Below are 26428 nucleotides of genomic sequence, written 5' to 3'. Positions count from 1 at the left end.
CCTCAGCGATAAAACTCCTAGCGCTAACTGCCTAACGTGAGATTATCGCTGTAAACCCAGCGATAATCTCACGAAATGTGGAGTTAGCTTGATGATAGGGACTCACATACTTAGCCATGATATCCACCTTCCATTGATTTCATGGCTAAGACAGTCCTGAAGCAGACGTAAGGAAAGTAGCGATAACAGGGGTTATCGCTACTTTTCCTCCCTCTATTCTTCATAGCGTGGGGCTTGATGATAGGAGAAATGTCGCTTAGCGACATTTCTCCTGGCAGGTCAGGTCAGGAACGCCCACTTTGCATCTCATTGGAAAACGGACGCAAAAGCGGTGATAATTTTCTATCGCCAGCTTGTAAATATGCCCCACAGACCACCGAGCTGCTGCACGCACACCAATGCGAGACCCAGTGCCCCAGGTTCAGGCATGAGAAGTACATGCACTCCAAGTTAACTCTTTCATTTCTGGGAGCTATAGTCATGGTTTTGTAACTGGATTATTCGGGCAACAGATGGAAGAATACACCCTACTGTGGGTGAGTTATGTACTCAGTTATTTGGGGGAGCTGCGAGTTCTGTTTTCGCGGCACGTGGGTTGAAAGAAAAGAACTTATTTTCAGATTCTAAACATAAAATCCAGGCCCCTTAACTAAGACCGCCGACAGGAGCCCAGCTCTTAAGTGAGAGGTCTTCGAGAACAGGGATAGGTGCCCCCCCACCTCCCCCTCTCAACACACACACACACACACACACTAGAGCACCACAAAAGTTAAAATGCCCTCATTTCACACCAACAGACTGCTCTGGTTAATTATTAAAAACAAGTTTAGGAACGGTATCCGGTGAAAATTTGGCAAACGGCTCCAGGCAATCTGTCCATCCAGCCCGACAACACTTACCGGAAAGGGGTATAGATAGGGGGTATACAGGAAAAAAATCAGGGGCGTCATTGGTACAGTAGCGCTCTGAGACCTGGTCACCCACCTGCAAGTCGCTCAACTTCGACCTTCGAGTGTAGGAAATGCTCTTCGAAGAAGCCCTCACAAATGCTCCACTATACAATGAGTTATTCATATTTAATGTCTAGCCGGGGTGTAAAGCCCCCACCTACATGTTAGGGGAGGAAACCTATGGTCAAGTGTGCCTGGTTTGTTTAGCCCTTAGTGCCTCATTTCCACATGGTTCTGCTCTCCCTTCAGTATTAAGCAAGCATTGGCATAGCCAATAGGTCTCGCCTTTGGGACCTTATAAGTGTTGAGCCATGCAACAGTTGATGTTGTTGCACCAAGGATATTGTACTGCATAACTAAATACTTATAAGGTTCCAAAGGCAAGACCTATTGGCTATGCCAATGCTTGTTTGAATGACATGGGTACCAATCACATTACACATGAATTGAAGGGAGATTAAGTGATTTGCACAGAATCACAGGATACTGAGCCGACGCCAAGACTCGAACCCAGTTCTCCAGTTCCAAAGTGCGCAGCTCTGGTTGTTATGCGTCATCCAGCGGCATCACCTCCATTAAGATGGAGGTGCGTCACCCGACTGCTCTCCAAGCAGTGCAACAAGAAAAATAAAATGATATAAACACAATGATATTATCATTTTACTTCTCAGCACTGATCCCCAGTTTAGGGTAGGGCAGAGCTAGGCTGGCATCATGGAGTAGGGAGGAGGAGTGGTGAGAACCACAAGCGCGCATCATGGTTTGGCCGTTGGTCTTAGAATGGCCAAACGGACATGCGCACTCAGCATTAGCAGTCACAGGCTCCGAGGCACTGGGTGAGTGGCAAATTTAGGCCGCTCAGATCAATCCAGACGCTGTTGTCCTACTGATAATACTATTACCAGCATGACAGCAGCATTGTGATTGGTTTAGGGGACTCTGTGTGCTCTCGAGAGTCTACAGGCAACAGAAGAAGATGGAGGTGAGGGGGCGGCTGGCAGGTAAGCGGTCTTTTCTTTTTTCTATCCCCCCACCACTGTTCCATAGCAGCTGCCACAGGCCACATCCTCTCTTTTAGATTAATCCATAAACCAAGATAAACTGGAGTGAGTTTGTGCACGGACAAGCTCTCTTTTTGTGCACAAACAACAAAGAATCGTGTGAAGTCTAACTCAATAGAGAACGCCTGCAGACATCACGTGAACTAGTGAGACCTCTAGTGGATGGAATTGTGAAGTGCACTCAGGCAAGCACGTGGCTTTGTACATTACCGACAGCAGCATTTTCGGTACGAAAAAAAACACTTTATTTAGACAATAATTGACTCATAGCAGTGCATGTTTGACAGTTCCCAATCTACACAGGTTTTCTCAAAAAACATGTCTGGCATTCTATGTGGAGTTTAAATTTCAGGCGTGAACACAGAGAGCCCAGGCGGAGATTTGATAATCACATCTCTTGGTCCACGGTCAGCAAAGGTCCAGGTATTAGTGGGTCTCATCGCTGGATCATTAGAACAGTTAATGATGGGGGAAACCTGCAAAATGAAATATGGCACTGTTTAGTTATTGCACCAATGAAACATGGCACTGTTTACTTATTGCACCAATGAAACATGGCGCTGTTTACTTATTGCACCAATGAAACATGGCACTGTTTACTTATTGCACCAATGAAACATGGCGCTGTTTACTTATTGCATCAATGAAACATGGCATTGTTTACTTATTGAAACATGGTGCTGTTTACTTATTGCACCAATGAAATATGGCGCTGTTTACTCATTGCACCAATGAAACATGGCGCTGTTTACTTATTGCACCAATGAAACATGGCGCTGTTTACTTATTGCACCAATGCAACATGGCGCTGTTTACTTATTGCACCAATGAAACATGGCGCTGTTTACTCATTGCACCAATAAAACAAGGCACTGTTATTGCACCAATGAAAACATGGCACTGTTTACTCATTGCACCAATGAAGCATGACACTGTTTACTCATTGCACCAATGAAACATGGCACTGTTTACTCATTGCACCAATGAAACATGGCACTGTTTACTCATTGCACCAATGAAACATGACACTGTTTAATTATTGCACCAATGAAACATGGCGCTGTTTACTTATTGCACAAATGAAACATGGCGCTGTTTACTTATTGAACCAATGAAACATGGAGCTGTTTACTTATTACACCAATGAAACATGGCGCTGTTTACTTATTGAACCAATGAAACATGGAGCTGTTTACTTATTACACCAATGAAACATGGCACTGTTTACTTATTGCACCAATTTGTTTGACTGAGGCTCCAAATCAAACTCAGAGTGTCTGTCGATAAATACCTGCACTCCCACACTCTGCCTCCCTGAAGGAATCACATTGGAAGCACATGTCCTGCTGATGGCCAAGGCAGTATAGTATCAAAGATCACTCACCGTGTGCCAAACAAGCAAAGGTCAATGCCGTGTACTACGAGTGAGCCCAACAATGACCAGGATCATCCCAAACCCCTCAGAATCACTCATACCGCAGCATCAGACGCTAGATGAGGAGTAATAATCCCCATTGCAAGTGTTTGTGGAGTAATATGCACACATCTGTGTTTCAGTGATCATTCCTACATCTTTCTCGTAGGCATTGCCCACTAGGATGTAGATTTCCTGCAGGACTTGCAATCACAATGGGGCCAATAAGTGGCACTACCAGCCACGTCTGGATATCTTCTCCACCTGTAATAAAGGCGTAAATGTCTTGCTGAAATACTCCTATTGCCCTAAAATACCTTTAATGAAGGCGTAAATCTCTTGTTAAAATACTCCTCTAGTCTTTAGCATCTTTAATAAAGGTGTACATGTCCGGTTAAAATACTCCTGTACTGTAAAGCATCTTTAATAAAGATGTACATGTCCGGTTAAAATACTCCTGTACTCTTTAGCATCTTTAATAAAGGTGTACATGTCCGGTTAAAATACTTCTGTAGTCTTTAGCATCTTTGATAAAGATGTACATGTCCGGTTACAATACTCCTGTACTCTTTAGTATCTTTAATAAAGATGTAAATGTCCGGTTAAAATACTCCTGTATTGTAAAGCATCTTTAATAAAGATGTACATGTCTGGTTAAAATACTCCTGTACTCTTTAGTATCTTTAATAAAGATGTACATGTCTGGTTAAATACTCCTGTAGTCTTTAGCATCTTTAATAAAGTTGTAGATGTCCGGTTAAAATACTCCTGTACTCTTTAGCATCTTTAATAAAGATGTACATGTCCGGTTAAAATACTCCTGTACTCTTTAGCATCTTTAATAAAGGTGTACATGTCCGGTTAAAATACTTCTGTACTCTTTAGCATCTTTAAGAAAGATGTACATGTCCGTTTAAAATACTCCTGTACTCTTTAGCATCTTTAATAAAGGTGGACATGTCCGGTTAAAATACTCCTGTACTCTTTAGCATCTTTAAGAAAGATGTACATGTCCGGTTAAAATACTCCTTTACTCTTTAGCATCTTTAAGAATGATGTACATGTCCGGTTAAAATCTTCCTGTATTCTTTAGCATCTTTAATAAAGATGTACATGTCCGTTTAAAATACTCCTGTACTCTTTAGCATCTTTATTAAAGGTGTACATGTCCGGTTAAAATACTTCTGTAGTCTTTAGCATCTTTGATAAAGATGTACATGTCCGGTTAAAATACTCCTGGACTCTTTAGCATCTTTAATAAAGATGTAAATGTCCGGTTAAAATGCTCCTGTACTGTAAAGCATCTTTAATAAAGATGTACATGTCCGGTTAAAATACTCCTGTACTCTTTAGCATCTTTAAGAATGATGTACATGTCCGGTTAAAATACTTCTGTACTCTTTAGCATCTTTAATAAAGGTGTACATGTCCGGTTAAAATGCTCCTGTACTCTTTAGCATCTTTAATAAAGGTGGACATGTCCGGTTAAAATACTCCTGTACTCTTTAGTATCTTTAATAAAGGTGTACATGTCCGGTTAAAATACTCCTGTACTCTTTAGCATCTTTAATAAAGGTGTACATGTCCGGTTAAAATGCTCCTGTACTCTTTAGCATCTTTAATAAAGGTGTAAATGTCTGTTTAAAATGCTCCTGTACTCTTTAGCATCTTTAATAAAGGTGGACATGTCTGTTTAAAATACTCCTGTACTCTTTAGCATCTTTAATAAAGGCGGACATGTCCGGTTAAAATACTCCTGTACTCTTTAGCATCTTTAAGAAAGATGTACATGTCCGGTTAAAATACTCCTCTACTCTTTAGCATCTTTAAGAATGATGTACATGTACGGTTAAAATACTCCTGTACTCTTTAGCATCTTTAATAAAGATGTACATGTCCGTTTAAAATACTCCTGTACTCTTTAGCATCTTTAATAAAGGTGTACATGTCTGGTTAAAATACTTCTGTAGTCTTTAGCATCTTTGATAAAGATGTACATGTCCGGTTAAAATACTCCTGTACTCTTTAGCATCTTTAATAAAGATGTAAATGTCCGGTTAAAATACTCCTGTACTGTAAAGCATCTTTAATAAAGATGTACATGTCCGGTTAAAATACTCCTGTACTCTTTAGTATCTTTAATAAAGATGTACATGTCTGGTTAAATACTCCTGTAGTCTTTAGCATCTTTAATAAAGTTGTAGATGTCCGGTTAAAATACTCCTGTACTCTTTAGCATCTTTAATAAAGATGTACATGTCCGGTTAAAATACTCCTGTACTCTTTAGCATCTTTAATAAAGGTGTACATGTCCGGTTAAAATACTTCTGTACTCTTTAGCATCTTTAAGAAAGATGTACATGTCCGTTTAAAATACTCCTGTACTCTTTAGCATCTTTAATAAAGGTGGACATGTCCGGTTAAAATACTCCTGTACTCTTTAGCATCTTTAAGAAAGATGTACATGTCCGGTTAAAATACTCCTTTACTCTTTAGCATCTTTAAGAATGATGTACATGTCCGGTTAAAATCTTCCTGTATTCTTTAGCATCTTTAATAAAGATGTACATGTCCGTTTAAAATACTCCTGTACTCTTTAGCATCTTTATTAAAGGTGTACATGTCCGGTTAAAATACTTCTGTAGTCTTTAGCATCTTTGATAAAGATGTACATGTCCGGTTAAAATACTCCTGGACTCTTTAGCATCTTTAATAAAGATGTAAATGTCCGGTTAAAATACTCCTGTACTGTAAAGCATCTTTAATAAAGATGTACATGTCCGGTTAAAATACTCCTGTACTCTTTAGCATCTTTAAGAATGATGTACATGTCCGGTTAAAATACTTCTGCACTCTTTAGCATATTTAATAAAGGTGTACATGTCCGGTTAAAATGCTCCTGTACTCTTTAGCATCTTTAATAAAGGTGGACATGTCCGGTTAAAATACTCCTGTACTCTTTAGTATCTTTAATAAAGGTGTACATGTCCGGTTAAAATACTCCTGTACTCTTTAGCATCTTTAATAAAGGTGTACATGTCCGGTTAAAATGCTCCTGTACTCTTTAGCATCTTTAATAAAGGTGTAAATGTCTGTTTAAAATGCTCCTGTACTCTTTAGCATCTTTAATAAAGTGGACATGTCTGTTTAAAATACTCCTGTACTCTTTAGCATCTTTAATAAAGGCGGACATGTCCGGTTAAAATACTCCTGTACTCTTTAGCATCTTTAAGAATGATGTACATGTCCGGTTAAAATACTTCTGCACTCTTTAGCATATTTAATAAAGGTGTACATGTCCGGTTAAAATGCTCCTGTACTCTTTAGCATCTTTAATAAAGGTGGACATGTCCGGTTAAAATACTCCTGTACTCTTTAGTATCTTTAATAAAGGTGTACATGTCCGGTTAAAATACTCCTGTACTCTTTAGCATCTTTAATAAAGGTGTACATGTCCGGTTAAAATGCTCCTGTACTCTTTAGCATCTTTAATAAAGGTGTAAATGTCTGTTTAAAATGCTCCTGTACTCTTTAGCATCTTTAATAAAGTGGACATGTCTGTTTAAAATACTCCTGTACTCTTTAGCATCTTTAATAAAGGCGGACATGTCCGGTTAAAATACTCCTGTACTCTTTAGCATCTTTAAGAAAGATGTACATGTCCGGTTAAAATACTCCTCTACTCTTTAGCATCTGTAAGAATGATGTACATGTACGGTTAAAATACTCCTGTACTCTTTAGCATCTTTAATAAAGATGTACATGTCCGTTTAAAATACTCCTGTACTCTTTAGCATCTTTAATAAAGGTGTACATGTCCGGTTAAAATACTTCTGTAGTCTTTAGCATCTTTGATAAAGATGTACATGTCCGGTTAAATTACTCCTGTACTCTTTAGCATCTTTAATAAAGATGTAAATGTCCGGTTAAAATACTCCTGTACTGTAAAGCATCTTTAATAAAGATGTACATGTCCGGTTAAAATACTCCTGTACTCTTTAGTATCTTTAATAAAGATGTACATGTCTGGTTAAAATACTCCTGTAGTCTTTAGCATCTTTAGTAAAGGTGTACATGTACGGTTAAAATACTCCTGTACTCTTTAGCATCTTTAATAAAGATGTACATGTCCGTTTAAAATACTCCTGTACTCTTTAGCATCTTTAATAAAGGTGTACATGTCCGGTTAAAATACTTCTGTAGTCTTTAGCATCTTTAGTAAAGGTGTACATGTACGGTTAAAATACTCCTGTACTCTTTAGCATCTTTAATAAAGATGTACATGTCCGTTTAAAATACTCCTGTACTCTTTAGCATCTTTAATAAAGGTGTACATGTCCGGTTAAAATACTTCTGTAGTCTTTAGCATCTTTGATAAAGATGTACATGTCCGGTTAAAATACTCCTGTACTCTTTAGCATCTTTAATAAAGATGTAAATGTCCGGTTAAAATACTCCTGTACTGTAAAGCATCTTTAATAAAGATGTACATGTCCGGTTAAAATACTCCTGTACTCTTTAGTATCTTTAATAAAGATGTACATGTCTGGTTAAAATACTCCTGTAGTCTTTAGCATCTTTAATAAAGTTGTAGATGTCCGGTTAAAATACTCCTGTACTCTTTAGCATCTTTAATAAAGATGTACATGTCCGGTTAAAATACTCCTGTACTCTTTAGCATCTTTAAGAAAGATGTCCATGTCCGGTTAAAATACTCCTGTACTCTTTAGCATCTTTAATAGAGATGGACATGTCCAGTTAAAATACTCCTGTACTCTTTAGCATCTTTAATAAAGGTGTACATGTCCGGTTAAAATGCTCCTGTACTCTTTAGCATCTTTAATAAAGATTTACATGTCCGGTTAAAATACTCCTGTACTCTTTAGCATCTTTAAGAATGATGTACATGTCCAGTTAAAATACTCCTGTACTCTTTAGCATCTTTAAGAATGATGTACATGTCTGGTTAAAATACTCCTGTACTCTTTAGCATCTTTAATAAAGATGTACATGTCCGGTTAAAATACTCCTGTACTCTTTAGCATCTTTAATAAAGGTGGACATCTCTGTTTAAAATACTCCTGTACTCTTTAGCATCTTTAGTAAAGGTGTACATGTACGGTTAAAATACTCCTGTACTCTTTAGCATCTTTAATAAAGATGTACATGTCCGTTTAAAATACTCCTGTACTCTTTAGCATCTTTAATAAAGGTGTACATGTCCGGTTAAAATACTTCTGTAGTCTTTAGCATCTTTGATAAAGATGCACATGTCCGGTTAAAATACTCCTGTACTCTTTAGCATCTTTAATAAAGATGTAAATGTCCGGTTAAAATACTCCTGTACTGTAAAGCATCTTTAATAAAGATGTACATGTCCGGTTAAAATACTCCTGTACTCTTTAGTATCTTTAATAAAGATGTACATGTCTGGTTAAAATACTCCTGTAGTCTTTAGCATCTTTAATAAAGTTGTAGATGTCCGGTTAAAATACTCCTGTACTCTTTAGCATCTTTAATAAAGATGTACATGTCCGGTTAAAATACTCCTGTACTCGTTAGCATCTTTAAGAAAGATGTCCATGTCCGGTTAAAATACTCCTGTACTCTTTAGCATCTTTAATAGAGATGGACATGTCCAGTTAAAATACTCCTGTACTCTTTAGCATCTTTAATAAAGGTGTACATGTCCGGTTAAAATGCTCCTGTACTCTTTAGCATCTTTAATAAAGATTTACATGTCCGGTTAAAATACTCCTGTACTCTTTAGCATCTTTAAGAATGATGTACATGTCCAGTTAAAATACTCCTGTACTCTTTAGCATCTTTAAGAATGATGTACATGTCCGGTTAAAATACTCCTGTACTCTTTAGCATCTTTAATAAAGGTGGACATGTCCGGTTAAAATACTCCTGTACTCTTTAGCATCTTTAATAAAGGTGTACATGTCCGGTTAAAATACTCCTGTACTCTTTAGCATCTTTAATAAAGGTGTACATGTCCGGTTAAAATGCTCCGGTACTCTTTAGCATCTTTAATAAAGGTGTACATGTCCGTTTAAAATGCTCCTGTACTGTAAAGCATCTTTCATGAACGCGTACGTGTCTTGTTGAAATGCTCCTGTTGCTCTGAAGCATCTGTATTGGTGGTGTAAATGTCTTGTAGAAGTGCTATTGTTGCTTTAAAGCCAAGGATCTTGGGCATACATGCTCGGTTTGCGCTACACCAGTAATACCACAAATAAACAAATAATGGATACATTAAGGTTCTAAGTTAAGGATCATGTGCCTTCCCAGAAAGAACAGTCTTTTCCTTGGGGGTGGGCAGGCTGGGTGGTGGCATCACATAAACACCCCTTCTGTTCTGAGCGACAGGAAGAGGAGGACAGGTTTGTAACTTTGGCGATATTGCATGGATGTTCTGGGAACATGTCACACTTGTCTGGGCTCTCCTGTTTATGTGTTTGTCTAACCACTCGAATGTAAGATTTTAACTCAAGATTGGGTAAAGTAACATGCAATAAAGGGTGTGGTTCCTGTTCCTTGCTTTGAGAGCCCCATACTTAGGGGACCAGATACACACCATTAATGGCTCTGCTCCCAGAGAGCGTTATTCAGGTCAGATTTACAGAAGTGATGGAATCTGCACTGACATTTCTGTCACCATCATCCACAAACAAACTCTCTAATGCACAGCATCAGACAATGACATCACACCGATCATGGAACACCTCAACTTTTTCAAAGATCAGACTTGATGTAAAAACCTCCACCAGAGGAACCCTTGTCTACAGACCCCCTGGTCACCATCCTAGATTCTGAAATGCCATCTCCGACTTCATCGCTCCCCTGGCAATCGTCTCTGAACACTGTATCTTCCTGGGAGACCTGAACTTCCAGCAACAACACCAACTCAACCGCTCTCCTGGAGACCATGAGCAACCTCGGCCTCTCTCAGCTGGTCTCCACCACCACACTCATCGCAGGACACACACTGGGCCCTATCTTCTCCTACAGTAACAGAATCAGGTTCTTCCACACAATGGAACTAACCAGGACAGACCACAGCATCGTTCACTTCACCCTCACCGGCTATCCCAGTACTTCCAACCAGACCACTCACCAACCCTGCGGGAAAGAGAACAAAATCCCAAACCTGTCTGACCTCCGCTCTCCAAGCAACCAGGCTCGACCCCTCCGACAACCTCGAATGCAAAGTCCAGAACTTCTCAAAGTGAATCTTCTCTGCTGTGTACACCATTACCCCTATGAATGACATCCCCAGGAACAGACCCATAAAATGTGCCAGCTGGTTCACCCCCACACTATAGACCCTCAAACATGACTGCAAGAAACTAGAAAGATGTTGGCGCTCCAGCAATGCCATCTCCGACTTCCTCGCTCCCCTGGCAATCTGCTCCGAATACTATATCTTCCTGGAAGAACTTCCACCAACAACACCAAATCCACTGCCCTTCTGGACACCATGAACAACCTCAGTTTCTCTCAGCTGGTCTCCAAACTCAAGAATTACTGACCCCTCTTGCTACTCCCTTTCCCGGCAAAGGTCTTGGAGAAATACATCAACTGCCAGCTCACAACATACCTCAAACAGAACCACCTCCTTGACACCTCCTCAACAGAGATTCCGGGCCAACCACAGCACTGAGCCCCCCTTATCGCAGCAACGGATGACCTTCGATGCCTCCTTGACTAGGGGGAAATAGGGCCCGTATCCTCCCTGACCTCTCTGCAGCCTTCAACACAATCTCCCATCAAACTGTCATCACCAGACTCCACTACCTAGGCATCCAGAACAATGCTCTCAACTGGATCACCTCCTTTATCTTCGGTCGAACACAGAGGATCCTCCTACCACCTTTCTCCTTCGAATACAGTGATATCATTTGTGACGTAACACAGAGCTCCTCCCACAGCCCTACCGTCTTCAACACCTACGGGGTGCCTCTAGCTGACATCATCCACACCCACTGAACCAACATCATCTCATACGCCGACAACGCCCAGCTCATCTTCTCCCTCACAGACAAAACCGACACCACTAGAGCCAACTTCCAGAGCACCATTTGCTACGTTGCAACTGGACGAGGGCCAACTGCCTGAAACTCAACTTGAAAAAGATGGAGGTACTCATCTTGAACCTCCACCAGGAACGACTCCTGGTGGCCTACCACTCTCTGCCCTGCACGTGCTCCCTCCAACCATGCATGCAACCTAGGAATCATCCTGGATGGCCAACTAATCATGAAGAACCAAGTCAACACTGTCTCCTCCTCCTGCTTTCACAGCCTTTGCATGCTCTGCAAGATCTTCTGATGTATCCCCACCTCCACCTGGAAGACAGTCACTCAAGCCCTTATCACAAGACACTTCGACTACGGCAAAGCATTTATGCCGGAACCACCAGGTAACTACTCATAGTATGCAGACCATCCAGAACACAGTAGCAAAACTCATCCTCAACCTCCCTAATAGAACCAGCATCACCCCCCATCAGAGCCCCCACTAGCTCCCCAACAGAAATGATGCCTCTTCAAGCTCCTTACTCATGCCTACACGGCACGCGACAACCTTGGTCCCTCCTACATGAACCACTGCCTGAAGGTCCATCGTCCTACCAGGCCATTCCTTATCCTACCTCACCGCCAAGTCCTGGAACAACAAACCCCTTCAGCTGCGCACCTGTGCTTCGCTTCTGGAATTCAGGAAAAAGCTCAAGGCATGGCTCTTCGATCAAGGACATTGAGAACTAGCACCTGGAGACCCCCCAGGGTGACAAGTCGTGCTTTACAAGAACCCTATGATTGATTGATTGATTGAATACGGGTTTCCTACACTGACCATGCTTGCCTCCTGAAATGATCCTCTGGGGCCTCCGTTAGAGTGTCTTGAAGGAATGTTTCATTTTCTTCTGCACATTGCATAGAGCTAAGTTGAATGTTGGCTTTGTTATAGCCCTTATTCATACTGAGGTCAGGTGCAATTGTTATTGGCGGGTACCTTACCCACCCTACCTGCTGAGCAGGAGTGCCTGTGACCTCATACCATGCCTGCTATAATATCCAGGACAGGGGGGGATATACAGGCAGCCCACATCCTTAGTGGAATACATCACTCTGCTGCACCCTGGGCCACAGGCTCTCACCTCTGTCCTGCTAGATCAAGGCCAGGTGGACATAAAAAAACCTGCTTCATTCAAGAGCAGTTGACATAGGACAGATTTATCCAGCTTATAGTAACTGTAGCTGGAAGGAACACCGGTGCAGTGAGGCATGCATGGGACAGGAGGCAGCAGAGACAAGCCTCTGAGCTGCTAAAACTATAAAGCATCCTACAGCCATTGGAGCTACATACAGATGTGGGACCCCAAACAGGGTATCACACCCTTCACTTCATATGTATCTTTAACATTCAGGGGAAATTGTGCGGCACAGTCATGATAGAATATTCAGATTTACACAAGCACTACCAGAGAGAGAATTAGTGAGGTGAGATAGAAAGAGACAGAGAGACAAAGAGAGAACCAGAGACAGAAAGAGATAGAGGGAAAGAGAAAGAATGAGAGGGACAGGAAGAAATAGGGATATATTTACAAGCCCCTATCGCCCAGGAACGTCACTTTTTTAGACGTTACTGTGGTGATAGAGGCCTCGCCTTATTTACAAGGTGGCATTGAGTGGCGTTGTGAATAAGGCACCCGTTCTGCCACAATGCCCATTGGTTTTGATGCCGTCCCATATGTGCAAGGATGGCGTAAATATGGGGCAGCGCCAAAATTAAGACCAGGGAAAACCTGGTCTTTAACATGCGAAATGAGGAGAAATGCTTTATTTCTCCTTGTGTTTACTGTTTCTATGTGTGCTGCAGCACATGTAGAAACAGCAAAATGCCATATATGATTGTTTATGTGCAGGAAGGTGTGCCTTCCTGCTCATAAACAATCATTTTAAAAGTCACGATTTGCAACTTCTATGTGTGCTGCACAAAGCAGCACACACAGAAGCTACAAATTGCCATTTATGTTTGTTTACGTGCAGAAAGGCACACCTTCCTGCACATAAGCAATCATTCACACAACGCAGCTAAATTTAGCGCCAGTGCATGGGGAAACGCAGGGCTGCTCCATATTGTTGTAAATACAGTGCAGCCCTGCATTTCAGAAGTTGCGGAGCACGGCACCACTTTAGATGTAAATATTACCCATAGTGGGAGAAAGAAAGAGAGGGAGAGGGAGATAGAGACAGATAGAAAGAGAGAGAGAGAGTGAATAAGAGAGAGAGAAACAGAGAGTGAGAGGTGAGGGAGAGGTGAGATAGAGAGTGTGTGAGAAAGAGAGAGAGAGAGAGAGAGAGAGAGAGAGAGAGAGAGAATGGAAGTAAATGTGAGCAAGAGATAGAGAGACATAGTGGAAGACAGAAAGAGAGGGAATGAGAGACAGAGAGATAGAAAGTGAGACTGTGAACGAGAGAGGTGAGATACTGACAAAGAGAGAGAGACAGAGAGAAGGAGAGAGAGAGTGAAATAATGGGAGAGAGACAGACAGACATGTTAAGAGACAGAAAGAGAGAGAGGGAGAAAGAGAGAAATATAGACAGAGAGTGGGAGAATGAGAGAGAGAGTAAGGGAGAGAGAGAGAGAGAGAGAGAGAGAGCGATAGAGACAGAGAGATAGTTGGAGACAGAGATATCCTCATGCTGACGTCAGTGTAGTTTACGTTGCTCCCACTCACCTCCAAATCTTTCGCATCTTGTTCCACCAAAACACTCTGTTAAGATGACACACCTCTGACGCCCTGGGCATTTGCGGAATGGCCCACACTCCCGATAACACCTTCTGAACCCTGGGAAACTGCCGAAAAACCCTGATAAAAAACACACAAAATGATTGAAAGGAAATTCCGAATATTCATTCCTAGATGCACATCTGTGTTGTCATTTTCAAGTCACACTTTACCATCACGTCACTCTTATCGTGACCAAGACATCAACCCCAACACTTGCCCCACTGAGGCCCTGCCAGCAGCCACATGCACACACATGTTGAGACCTCAGAGGACACATCTTTCTCCTCTCCTGGGGTCCCTGCATGCTTCAGCTTGGCTTCCTTGCAGTGCTGAGGTGATGAGTTGACAATGCTCTGTGAGACAACAGGTGGCATCCCCAGCAGAGCTCTGTCTTACAGGTCTCTCCTGAATCCCCCATCTGCCTTAGACACACAGGGGCACCTATCACACACAGCTGGCCCCCACTCCACCCCGTGGAGCATGTTCATGACATCATCATCACCGCATCGAGCCTGTCACTGGAGTTATGAATTGCATTTCTAAGGACCTTCTTATTTCATTTCTGCTCATTTTTAGCTCGAGCTTCAGCGATGACCTGTGCTATCTCTCTGTGTGGCTTTGGCAAACCCACCCATTGCTATTGGCTGTTAACTGCAACATTCAGAAATGCTGGTTTCTTATTGGTGCATTTCTGTTAAAGTCCCTTCTTTGTGTGTAAAAGTCTACATGTAATGCTTCCATCCATGTGCTTAAGACGGTGCGGCTCACCGGCAGGCTCAAATTGCACTAGTGAAGTCACTATGTGTGCGTGTAGATATAGTCTTGAGTTGCACTAGTGAATTCACTATGTGTTTGTGGATACAGCCTTGAGTTGCGCTAGTGAAGTCACTGTGTGTGTGAGGATACAGCCGAGAATTGTGCTAGTGAAGTCACTATGTGTGTGTGATACAGCCCAGAGTTGCGCTAGTGAAGTCACTATGTGTGTGTGTGGATACAGCCTCTAGTTGCACTAGCGAAGTCACTATGTGTGTGTGGATACAGTCTTGAATGGCACTAGGGAAGTCACTGTGTGTGTGTGGATACAGCCTCTAGTTGCACTAGTGAACTCACTATGTGAGTGTGGATACAGCCTCGAGTTGCACTACTGAAGTCACTATGTGTGTGTGGATACAGCCTTGAGTTGCGCTAGTGAAGTCGCTATGTGTGTGTGGATACAGCCTTGACTTGCACTAGTGAAATCACTATGTGTGTGTGGAAACAGCCAAGAGCTGCTCTAGTGAAGTCACTATGTGTGTGTGGAAACAGCCCAGAGTTGCGCTAGTGAAGTTACTATGTGTGTGTGGATAAGTCTCTAGTTGCACTAGTGAGGTCACTATGTGTGTGTGGATACATCCCAGGGTTGCACTAGTGAAGTCACAATGTGTGCGTGGATACAGCCTTAACTAGCACCAGTGAAGTCACTGTGTGTGTGTGGATCCATCCCAGGGTTGTGCTAGTGAAGTCACAATGTGTCCGTGGATACAGCCTCTAGATGTACTTGTGAACTCACTATGTGTGTGTGGATACAGCCTTGACTTGCACTAGTGAAGTCACTATGTGTGTGTGGATACATCCCAGGGTTGCGCTAGTGAAGTCACAATGTGTGCGTGGATTCCTCCTCTAGTTGTACCAGTGAACTCACTATGTGTGTGTGGATACAGCCTTGAGTTGCGCTAGTGAAGTCACTGTGTGTGTGAGGATACAGCCGAGAATTGTGCTAGTGAAGTCACTATGTGTGTGTGATACAGCCCAGAGTTGCGCTAGTGAAGTCACTATGTGTGTGTGTGGATACAGCCTCTAGTTGCACTAGCGAAGTCACTATGTGTGTGTGGATACAGTCTTGAATGGCACTAGGGAAGTCACTGTGTGTGTGTGGATACAGCCTCTAGTTGCACTAGTGAACTCACTATGTGAGTGTGGATACAGCCTCGAGTTGCACTAGTGAAGTCACTATGTGTGTGTGGATACAGCCTTGAGTTGCGCTAGTGAAGTCGCTATGTGTGTGTGGATACAGCCTTGACTTGCACTAGTGAAATCACTATGTGTGTGTGGAAACAGCCAAGAGTTGCTCTAGTGAAGTTACTATGTGTGTGTGGAAACAGCCCAGAGTTGCGCTAGTGAAGTTACTATGTGTGTGTGGATAAGTCTCTAGTTGCACTAGTGAGGTCACTATGTGTGTGTGGATACATCCCAGGGTTGCACTAGTGAAGTCACAATGTGTGCGTGGATACAGCCTTAACTAGCACCAGTGAAGTCACTGTGTGTGTGTGGATCCATCCCAGGGTTGTGCTAGTGAAGTCACAATGTGTCCGTGGATACAGCCTCTAGATGTACTTGTGAACTCACTATGTGTGTGTGGATACAGCCTTGACTTGCACTAGTGAAGTCACTATGTGTGTGTGGATACATCCCAGGGTTGCGCTAGTGAAGTCACAATGTGTGCGTGGATTCCTCCTCTAGTTGTACCAGTGAACTCACTATGTGTGTGTGGATACAGCCTTGACTTGCACTAGTGAAGTCACTATGTGTGTGTGGATACAGCCGAGAATTGTGCTAGTGAAGTCACTATGTGTGTGTGATACAGCCCAGAGTTGCGCTAGTGAAGTCACTATGTGTGTGTGTGGATACAGCCTCTAGTTGCACTAGCGAAGTCACAATGTGTGTGTGGATACAGTCTTGAATGGCACTAGGGAAGTCACTGTGTGTGTGTGGATACAGCCTCTAGTTGCACTAGTGAACTCACTATGGGAGTGTGGATACAGCCTCGAGTTGCACTAGTGAAGTCACTATGTGTGTGTGGATACAGCCTTGAGTTGCGCTAGTGAAGTCGCTATGTGTGTGTGGATACAGCCTTGACTTGCACTAGTGAAATCACTATGTGTGTGTGGAAACAGCCAAGAGTTGCTCTAGTGAAGTCACTATGTGTGTGTGGAAACAGCCCAGAGTTGCGCTAGTGAAGTTACTATGTGTGTGTGGATAAGTCTCTAGTTGCACTAGTGAGGTCACTATGTGTGTGTGGATACATCCCAGGGTTGCACTAGTGAAGTCACAATGTGTGCGTGGATACAGCCTTAACTAGCACCAGTGAAGTCACTGTGTGTGTGTGGATCCATCCCAGGGTTGTGCTAGTGAAGTCACAATGTGTCCGTGGATACAGCCTCTAGATGTACTTGTTAACTCACTATGTGTGTGTGGATACAGCCTTGACTTGCACTAGTGAAGTCACTATGTGTGTGTGGATACATCCCAGGGTTGCGCTAGTGAAGTCACAATGTGTGCGTGGATTCCTCCTCTAGTTGTACCAGTGAACTCACTATGTGTGTGTGGATACAGCCTTGACTTGCACTAGTGAAGTCACTATGTGTGTGTGGATACAACCGCGAGTTGCACTGGTGAACTCACTATGTGTGTGTGCATACAGCCTTGACTTGCTCTAGTGAAGTCACTATGTGTGTGTGGGACAAAGGCCTGGCTTCAGCTGTATGATGTCAGAACATCTGGGCGCAGGAACAGTGCTGTGATGTACTGAATGCATTTCAGTTGTAAGATCCTTGGTCTTCAGCTGACTCTGAAATTCTCAGGCATTGGTGAGCACTTTAAATATTAATGTATTTCAGACATGTTTCCCATTATGTAACTAAGCACAGTTTGCTTTATAGATTCACAGAGTACAGTTGTGTAAATGCATTATCCTGTTGCATACACACAAGATGTATGTTTATATAAAGAGTTTTTATTAGGAATATCAACTTGGCAGGCTTAAGTTCCTGACAGCCTTTGAGCTTCCACTTACAGAGATACTGAGCTGTGACCTCCTGACCCCTCCTCAGCTGGAACATACTAGTCACCTCAGTCTCAGGAGTTGTTGTCACTGAACACTTCTGATGTTCAGAGCCTCTTGCTCACCAAACTGGGAGGCAGCCTCTTTGCAGCTCGGAATGAAAATCTTTTCTTGGAGTGAAAACGTATACATCTTGGGCCATATTATCATGATACGCAAACATTATCACCGCTTTAGCGGCAGGAAACTGCCGCTAAAGTGGCGATAAGGAGCTTGATAATATGCCCTAGAGAATTCCAATAGAAGCCCAGGTTCTGGTGTCAAGGACATCAGACCTGGGCTTCTATTGGAATTCTCTACAGCATACTATCAAGCCCCTTATGCCCGCTCTAGCGGCAGTTTCCTGCTGCTAAAGCAGCGATAATGTTTGCGCCGTTCTTGATAATATGGCCCAAAGTCTCCTTTAAGGATCCTGCGGCCCCCTCATTCGGCCCTGGTCTTTCCCTTCAGTCCCACTGCTTTCCTTGGCTCCGGGTGTCTCCTGTCAGGTGTTGAGCTGTCACACAGGCAAACCAAAAAGTCTTCGGGGCATATTATCAAGACAATTATCGCGGATTTAGTGGCCGTTTTCGGCCGAAAAGCGGCGATAATTCTATCGCAGTATTAACAAGGACACGCTAACAGGCTTTAGCGTGTGTTTCCTTGTGTTAGCACCCGTTTCACTGACGCCTTTCATTTTATCGCTAATGAGATGCAAAGTAGGCGTGCCTCACATTCACTACATGGGAAAACATCGCTAACGCAGCTTCGCGCTATTAACAACGATGCCCCATACCTGCGTGGCAACAATGAAAATAGTGCTAAGACCACATTAACGTTGGATTCAAATGCCAGAAACGTTTCTGACTTAGCTATATTACCCTATGGGAGGTGGATTGTCAGGCTAAGTCCACCATGGCTTATCATCAAGGAATTCCCAATCGCTAAAATATTATCGATGGATTACCAGCGATATTCCAGCATTTCGCCGCTTTCGCTGGAATTTTTATCTCTTTGGAGATAGCCGTTGATAATAACGCACTATCTCAGCAATAAAATTCAGCGACAGCCGGCGATGACTAAAATCGCGCTAAGCGCGCTAAGCGATATTTATCGCTGTCAGTTGACAATATGCCCCTTGATGTCAAGAAGATTATAGGTTTTCTTAAATCTGCAACTGCTTAATTTAAGAGCCCATCCTAGACAATGATTTCAGTGCAAATCCAAATCAATGAAATAAGTCTGTAACTGCTAGTCCTAGCAGCTTGTAAGAGTATGCTTTCAATGCTAATCCAAGGCAATGAAATAAGCATGTAATTGATAGTCCTAGGAGCTAGTGCTAGAGTATGCTTTCAGTGCAAATCCAAGTCAATGAAATAAGCCTGAAACTGCTAGTACTAGGAGCCTGTGCTAGACTTTGCCTCCAATGCTAATCCAATTCAATTCGATAAGCCTGTAACTGCTAGTCCTACCAGCATGTGCTAGAGTATGCTGTCATTGCTGATCCAAGTCACTAAAATAAGCCTGTAATGGCTAGTCCTCGGAGTCAGTGAAGGAGTATGCTTTCAATGCTAGTTCAAGTCAGTAAAATAAGCCTGTAACTGCTAGTCCTAGCAGCATGTGCTAGAGTATGCTTTCAATGCTAATCCAAGTCAGTGAAATAAGCCTGTAACTGCTAGTCCTAGGAGCTTGTGCTAGAGTATGGTTTTGATGTTACTCCCCGTCAATGAAATAAGCCTGTAACTGCTAGTCCTAGGAGCCTGTGCTAGAGTATGGTTTCGATGTTACTCCCCGTCACTGAAATAAGCCTGTAACTGCTAGCACTAGGAGCCTGTACTAGAGTATGCTTTCAATGCTAGTTCAAGTCAGTAAAATAAGCCTGTAACTGCTAGTCCTAGGAGCCTGTGCTAGAGTATGGTTTTTATGTTATTCCCCATCAATGAAATAAGTCTGTAACTGCTTGTCCTAGGAGCCTGTGATGGAGTATGCTTTCAATGCTGATCCAAGTCATTGAAATAAGCCTGTAACTGCTAGTCCTAGCAGCATGTGCTAGAGTATGCTTTCAATGCTAATCCAAGTCAGTGAAATAAGCCTGTAACTGCTAGTCCTAGGAGCCTGTGCTAGAGTATGGTTTTGATGTTACTCCCCATCAATGAAATAAGCCTGTAACTGCTAGTCCTAGGAGCCTGTGCTAGAGTATGGTTTCGATGTTACTCCCCGTCACTGAAATAAGCCTGTAACTGCTAGCACTAGGAGCCTGTACTAGAGTATGCTTTCAATGCTAGTTCAAGTCAGTAAAATAAGCCTGTAACTGCTAGTCCTAGGGGCCTGTGCTAGAGTATGGTTTTTATGTTATTCCCCATCAATGAAATAAGTCTGTAACTGCTTGTCCTAGGAGCCTGTGATGGAGTATGCTTTCAATGCTGATCCAAGTCATTGAAATAAGCCTGTAACTGCTAGTCCTAGCAGCATGTGCTAGAGTATGCTTTCAATGCTGATCCAAGTCAATGAAATAAGCCTGTAACTACTAGTACTAGGAGCCTGTGCTAGAGTATGGTTTTTATGTTATTCCCCATCAATGAAATAAGTCTGTAACTGCTTGTCCTAGGAGCCTGTGATGGAGTATGCTTTCAGTGCAAATCCAAGTCAATGAAATAAGCCTGTAACTGCTACTCCTAGCAGCATGTGCTAGAGTATGCTTTCAGTGCAAATCCAAGTCAATGAAATAAACCTATAACTGCTAGTTCTAGGAGCCTGTGCTAGACTTTGCTTCCAATGCTAATCCAATTCAATGAGATAAGCCTGAACTGCTAGTCTTAGGAGACGTGCTAGAGTATTCTTTAAATGCTAATCTAAATCAAAAAAATAAGCCTGTAACTGCTAGTCCTAGGCGCCCGTGCTAGAGTTTGCTTCCAATGCTAATCCAATTCAATGAGATAAGCCTGCAACTGCTAGTCCTAGGAGACTGTATGAGAGTATTTCCAGTACAAGTGCAAGCCAATGAAATAAGCCTGTAACTGCTAGTCCTAAACTTCTGTATTAGAGTATGCTTTCAATGCTAGTCCAAGTCAGTAAAATAAACCTGTAACTGCTAGTCCTAGGAGTCGGTGAAGGAGTATGCTTTTTATGCTAATCCAAATCAGTGAAATAAGCCTGCAACTTCTAGTCCTAGGAGACTGTGCTAGAGTATGGTTTCGATCTTACTCCCCCTCAATGAAATAAGCCTGTAACTGCTAGTCCAAGGCGCCCGTGCTAGAGTATGCTTTCAATGCTAGTCCAAGTCAATGAAATACATCTGTACCTGCTAGTCCTAGCAGCATGTGCTAGAGTATGCTTTCAATATTGATCCAAGTCACTGAAATAATGCTGTAACTGCTAATACTAATAGCCTGTGCTCGAGTATGCTTTCAATGCAAATCCAAGTCAATGAAATAAACCTGAAACTGCTAGTCCTAGCAGCATGTGCTAGAGTATGCTTTCAATGCAAATCCAAGTCAATGAAATAAACCTGAAACTGCTAGTCCTAGCAGCATGTGCTAGAGTATGCTTTCAGTGCAAATCCAATTCAATGAGATAAGCTTGTAACTGCTAGTCCTAAGAGACTGTGTGAGAGTATTTCCAACGCTAGTGCAAGTAAATGAAATAAGCCTGTAACTCCTAGTACTCGGAGCCTGTGCTAGAGTATGCTTTTAATGCTAGTCCAAGTCAATTAAATAAGTCTGTACCTGCTAGTCCTAAGAGACTGTGTGAGAGTATTTCAATACTAATCCAAGTCAATGACATAAACCTGTGACTGCTAGTCCTAGGATTCTGTGCAAGAGGATTCGTTCAGTGGTAATCCGTCTGAACCTGCATTTGAATATAAAAGTTGCTCATAAATGTGATGCCTAGGTTAATCAGCTTGACAACAAATGAATCATAGTGACACCAATATTCATGTGTTCAACCATAGAATAGAGATATTAGAAATACATTCAAAATTGGTGAGTGTGCTTGAAAGGGATCAAAGGTAAGTGACACCTGAACCATTGGTCTGCTATGGTCCGTGGATGCAATTTCAAAAAACACTTGCAAAGTCAAAAGGTCCGGGCAATTTTAGGCGATTGTGCTCTCAATGGTAGTGCCTGTGCCTTTGATGGAAGAAAGGATGCTATTTTCACAATGTAGTGTAAAGGAGTTGGGAAACGCTCACATGGGATGCAATTGAGGAACAACAAGGGTTTCCAAAAGCCTGCTGCACAGAAGGGGATGGCACGGGGCGCAGGTGGGTCGAGGTCAGAAACTAGCTGAGTCTCTGGGCGCTGCAGGTCTGGGAAATAGCAACAAATATGGACTCAGTAAATCGGTTTCTGCCACAAGCATCTCCCAATGTGCGGTTAGCAGGCAATAGTGTGAGCATCGAGGCATGGGATAAAGAGTTCACTGGCTGGCTCCAGTATTTTTACCCATAATGCTTTGCAAGGGAAGCACTCTTAAGGTGCAGTCATCTGAACATGAAAGGGCCCTTCAGGCTGCCAAAAAGCAGTTTGAGTTTCACATTATGAGGCAAAGAATTCTGACCCTCAGCAGCACAAGCTAGGCTACCCTCAGAGAGCCTGTACGAAGTGTGGCCCTCAGCAGCACAATCTAGGCTAGCCTCAGAGAGCCTGTACGAAGTGGGCCCTCAGCAGCACAATCTAGGCTACCCTCAGAGAGCCCGTACGAAGTGTAGCCCTCAGCAGCACAATCTAGGCTACCCTCAGAGAGCCCGTACCAAGTGTGGCCCCCAGCAGCACAATCTAGGCTACCCTCAGAGAACCCGTACGGATTGTGGCCTTCAGCAGCACAATCTAGGCTACCCTCAGAGAGCCCGTACGGATCGTGGCCCTCAGCAGCACAATCTAGGCTACCCTCAGAGAGCCCGTACGGATCGTGGCCCTCAGCAGTACAATCTAGGGTACCCTCAGAGAGCCCGTATGAAACGTTGCCCTCAGCAGCACAATCTAGGCTACCCTCAGAGAGCCCGTACGATTTGTGGCCTTCAGCAGCACAATCTAGGCTACCCTCAGAGAGCCCATACGGATCGTGGCCCTCAGCAGCACAATCTAGGCTACCCTCAGAGAGCCTGTACGAAGTGTGGCCATCAGCAGCACAAGCTAGGCTACCCTCAGAGAGCCTGTACGAAGTGTGGTCCTCAGCAGCACAAGCTAGGCTACCCTCAGAGAGCCTGTACGAAGTGTGGCCCTCAGCAGCACAATCTATGCTAGACTCAGAGAGCCTGTACGAAGTGTGGCCCTCAGCAGCACAATCTAGGCTACCCTCAGAGAGCCCGTATGGATCGTGGCCCTCAGCAGCACAATCTAGGCTACCCTCAGAGAGCATGTACGGATCGTGGCCCTCAGCAGCACAATCTAGGCTACCCTCAGAGACCCCGTACGAATCGTGGCCCTCAGCAGCACAATCTAGGCTACCCTCAGAGAGCCTGTACGGATCGTGGCCCTAAGCAGCAAAATCTAGGCTACCCTCAGAGAGCCCGTACGGATCGTGGCCCTCAGCAGCACAATCTAGGCTACCCTCAGAAAGCCAGTACGGATCGTGGCCCTCAGCGCACAATCTAGGCTACCCTCAGAGAGCCCATATGATTCGTGGCCTTCAGCAGCACAATCTAGGCTACCCTCAGAGAGCCCATACGGGTCGTGGCCCTCAGCAGCACAATGTAGGCTGACCTCAGAGAGCCCGTACAGATCGTAGCCCTCAGCAGCACAATCTAGGCTACCCTCAGAGAGCCTGTATGGACCGTGGCCCTCAGCAGCACAATCTAGGCTACCCTCAGAGAGCCCGTACGATTTGTGGCCTTCAGCAGCACAATCTAGGCTACCCTCAGCGAGCCCGTAGGGTTCGTGGCCTACAGCAGCACAATCTAGGCTACCCTCAGAGAGCCCGTACGAATTGTGTCCCTCAGGAGCACTATCTAGGCTACCCTCAGAGATCCCGTATGAATCGTGGCCTTCAGCAGCAAAATCTAGGCTACCCTCAGAGAGCCCGTACGGATCGTGGCCCTCAGCAGCACAATCTAGGCTACCCTCAGAGAGCCCATACGAATCGTGGCCTTCAGCAGCACAATCTAGGCTACCCTCAGAGAGCCCGTACTGATCATGGCCCTCAGCAGCACAATCTAGGCTACCCTCAGAGAGCCCGTACGAATTGTGTCCCTCAGGAGCACAATCTAGGCTACCCTCAGAGAGCCTGTGTAAATTGATGAGGCCAGGCACAAGCTAAAACCTCACCCTTTCTTTTCATTAATCGCTCTCGAAACCCAGCTCCATTGAGTTCTCCACTTCTCCATTTCAGGTTGATGTTGTTTGGGAACAGACTCAATACAAGGAGGGCAGGCATTACAGAGCAGTCTGCATTAATGCACCTTCTGAACCTGACACTGCTCGAACACGTAAAGACACTCGCAGAAGGGTTGTGGGACAGCTCCGTACCTTACTCTTGATTCCTCCCATATTCAAGTAAGAAAAATCACTCGCCTGTTCCTTCTCTTGGCATGCGCCCAGAATCTGAAATGCTCTACATAAGTACTATGTGACAATCAGTCATTCCTATGCTTCAGGAAAAACCTTAAACTAGACCTACTCAATAGACACCTGAATCCATCCACCTAAGATAGTAGTCTTGCTTCTGCACTAACCCTCCATTACTGAAAGGATTGAGCAGCTCTACCTCCGGAAACATTGGACCATTAATCCACCTTTTATTGTTCACTACAACCCTGACTACCTACTATGCCGTTCTATAATTTGTAGAAGTAGCTGCTGTCTGTTCAACCCTTGTAAAGCGCTGTGATAACCTCGGGTCAAGTTTGCACTATAGAAAACTCCAAAAATAAAATGAAATCAATTCATAGAGACTTTGATTCCGGGGGGGCATCATTCTATCCAGAGATATCACTCTGGGTGAGATGGTGGCACTCATAGTCAGGGACTCATTCTGCCAACCTTTCTCTGCTCTATCAGAACATCAAGGACATTTATACATAGAGGGGGGTGGCTGTTTACTGATACACAACTAAATATCAAACACCGTCATACAGTAATGTTGTACATTATTCTTGTTAACTAGAGCTTGGGCTGCTGCTTGTGGATGGGACTGCTGAGGTTTCTGCTACTAGTGATGTCATTAACAGCAGAATGTGTTTATTGAAGCATTTTCATGAGTGAAGCTCTCCAGGTTGCTCCCCCATGAGTGTGAGTGGGGGTGGGGTGGGTTCTGCATGTGGTGACCACAGGGTAGTATTGCATTATTCCAACTTACCTCCACCTCCTCCGTGGCCATTGTTGTTAGGCCCTAAAAAGAAGGGAATGAAAGGAAAATTCAAAATAGGCATTTCCAACTGGACATCTCTGTTCATAATTTTTGTTTATTTATTATTACTGTTAGATTTGGGGGACTCTAGTTGGCACCCTTGATACGTCTAGTCAGGGTAAGGGGCTACACTCCTACAATAACCCCTGCTCACCCCCTTGGTAGCTTGGCACGAGCAGGCAGGCTTATCTCAGAGGCAGTGTGTAAAGCATTTCTGAACACATACAGTAATATAGTGACAACACTACAGATGGACATCACACAGGTTGTATTATAAAAATAAGTATTTTTATATAGACTTAACACAAGACCAATGACAAAAATCCACAATACTGTACTCAAAAAATAGACTTTAAAATGATAGGAAATAGCTCAGTTCTCTTAAGATTTTAAATGTGACACCTTACTCTCAATGTACCTTGGATGCGAAGCGCAAAGCAAACAAAAGGGTCGCAGGGAAGATGATGCGTTGGTTCCTTACACTCAAGAACGTGATGCATCGGTTCCTTGCTTCAGGGGAGGTGATGCGTCGGTTCCTTACTGCAGCGCAGGGGAAGTGATGCATTGGTTCCGTACCGGAGAGGAGGTGATGCGTCGGTTCTTCACCTCGTGGGGAGGTGATGCGTTGGTTTCTTACTGCGCTCCGGTTACAATGCGACAAGATGGCGCCTCGATGCGATGATCCGGTGCGATGCGACAAAATGGCGTCTTTGCTACGATGCGACAACGTTGATGCGATGTGTGCACGCCCGACGGCCGTATGGCGACTCGATGATCTGAGCTGCGACAGGCCCTGTGACATGCTTCCCTGGTAATGCGACGGCAACCTCTGCGGCGGCGGCACACTTCTCCGGTGATGCAAGGCACTTCGGTGGTGTGATGGCGGCAGCAGCAGAATGCTTCCTTGGCGATGCAATGGCAACTGCTGCACGGTGACATGCTTCTTGTCGTTGAGTCACGCTTCCAGCTCCCAGCGGCACGCAGTCTCTCAGA

At 43.7% G+C, this 26428-nt stretch overlaps 1 protein-coding gene across 2 annotated transcripts in view; it reads right to left on the bottom strand.

Annotated features, from left to right (window-relative positions):
- Positions 1–2239: 2239 nt before the first annotated feature.
- The window catches only part of LOC146808583 (uncharacterized), a 76846-nt gene continuing 52657 nt past the window's right edge, over positions 2240–26428 (bottom strand). For both annotated transcript variants that reach the window (XM_085623603.1, XM_085623604.1), the window contains 3 exons: positions 25385–25417; positions 14176–14307; positions 2240–2487 (listed from right to left, as the gene is read on the bottom strand). In XM_085623603.1, coding sequence (XP_085479729.1) covers positions 2471–2487; positions 14176–14307; positions 25385–25417 — 182 coding nt within the window. In that variant the 3' untranslated portion in view covers positions 2240–2470. The remainder of the gene's footprint in view (positions 2488–14175; positions 14308–25384; positions 25418–26428) is intronic.

This window comes from Triturus cristatus, chromosome 8, assembly GCF_964204655.1.
Source record: "Triturus cristatus chromosome 8, aTriCri1.1, whole genome shotgun sequence".
Lineage (NCBI taxonomy): Eukaryota > Metazoa > Chordata > Amphibia > Caudata > Salamandridae > Triturus > Triturus cristatus.
The sequence above is the reverse complement of the archived record's forward strand: the minus strand, read 5'-3'. Positions and strand labels throughout refer to the sequence as shown.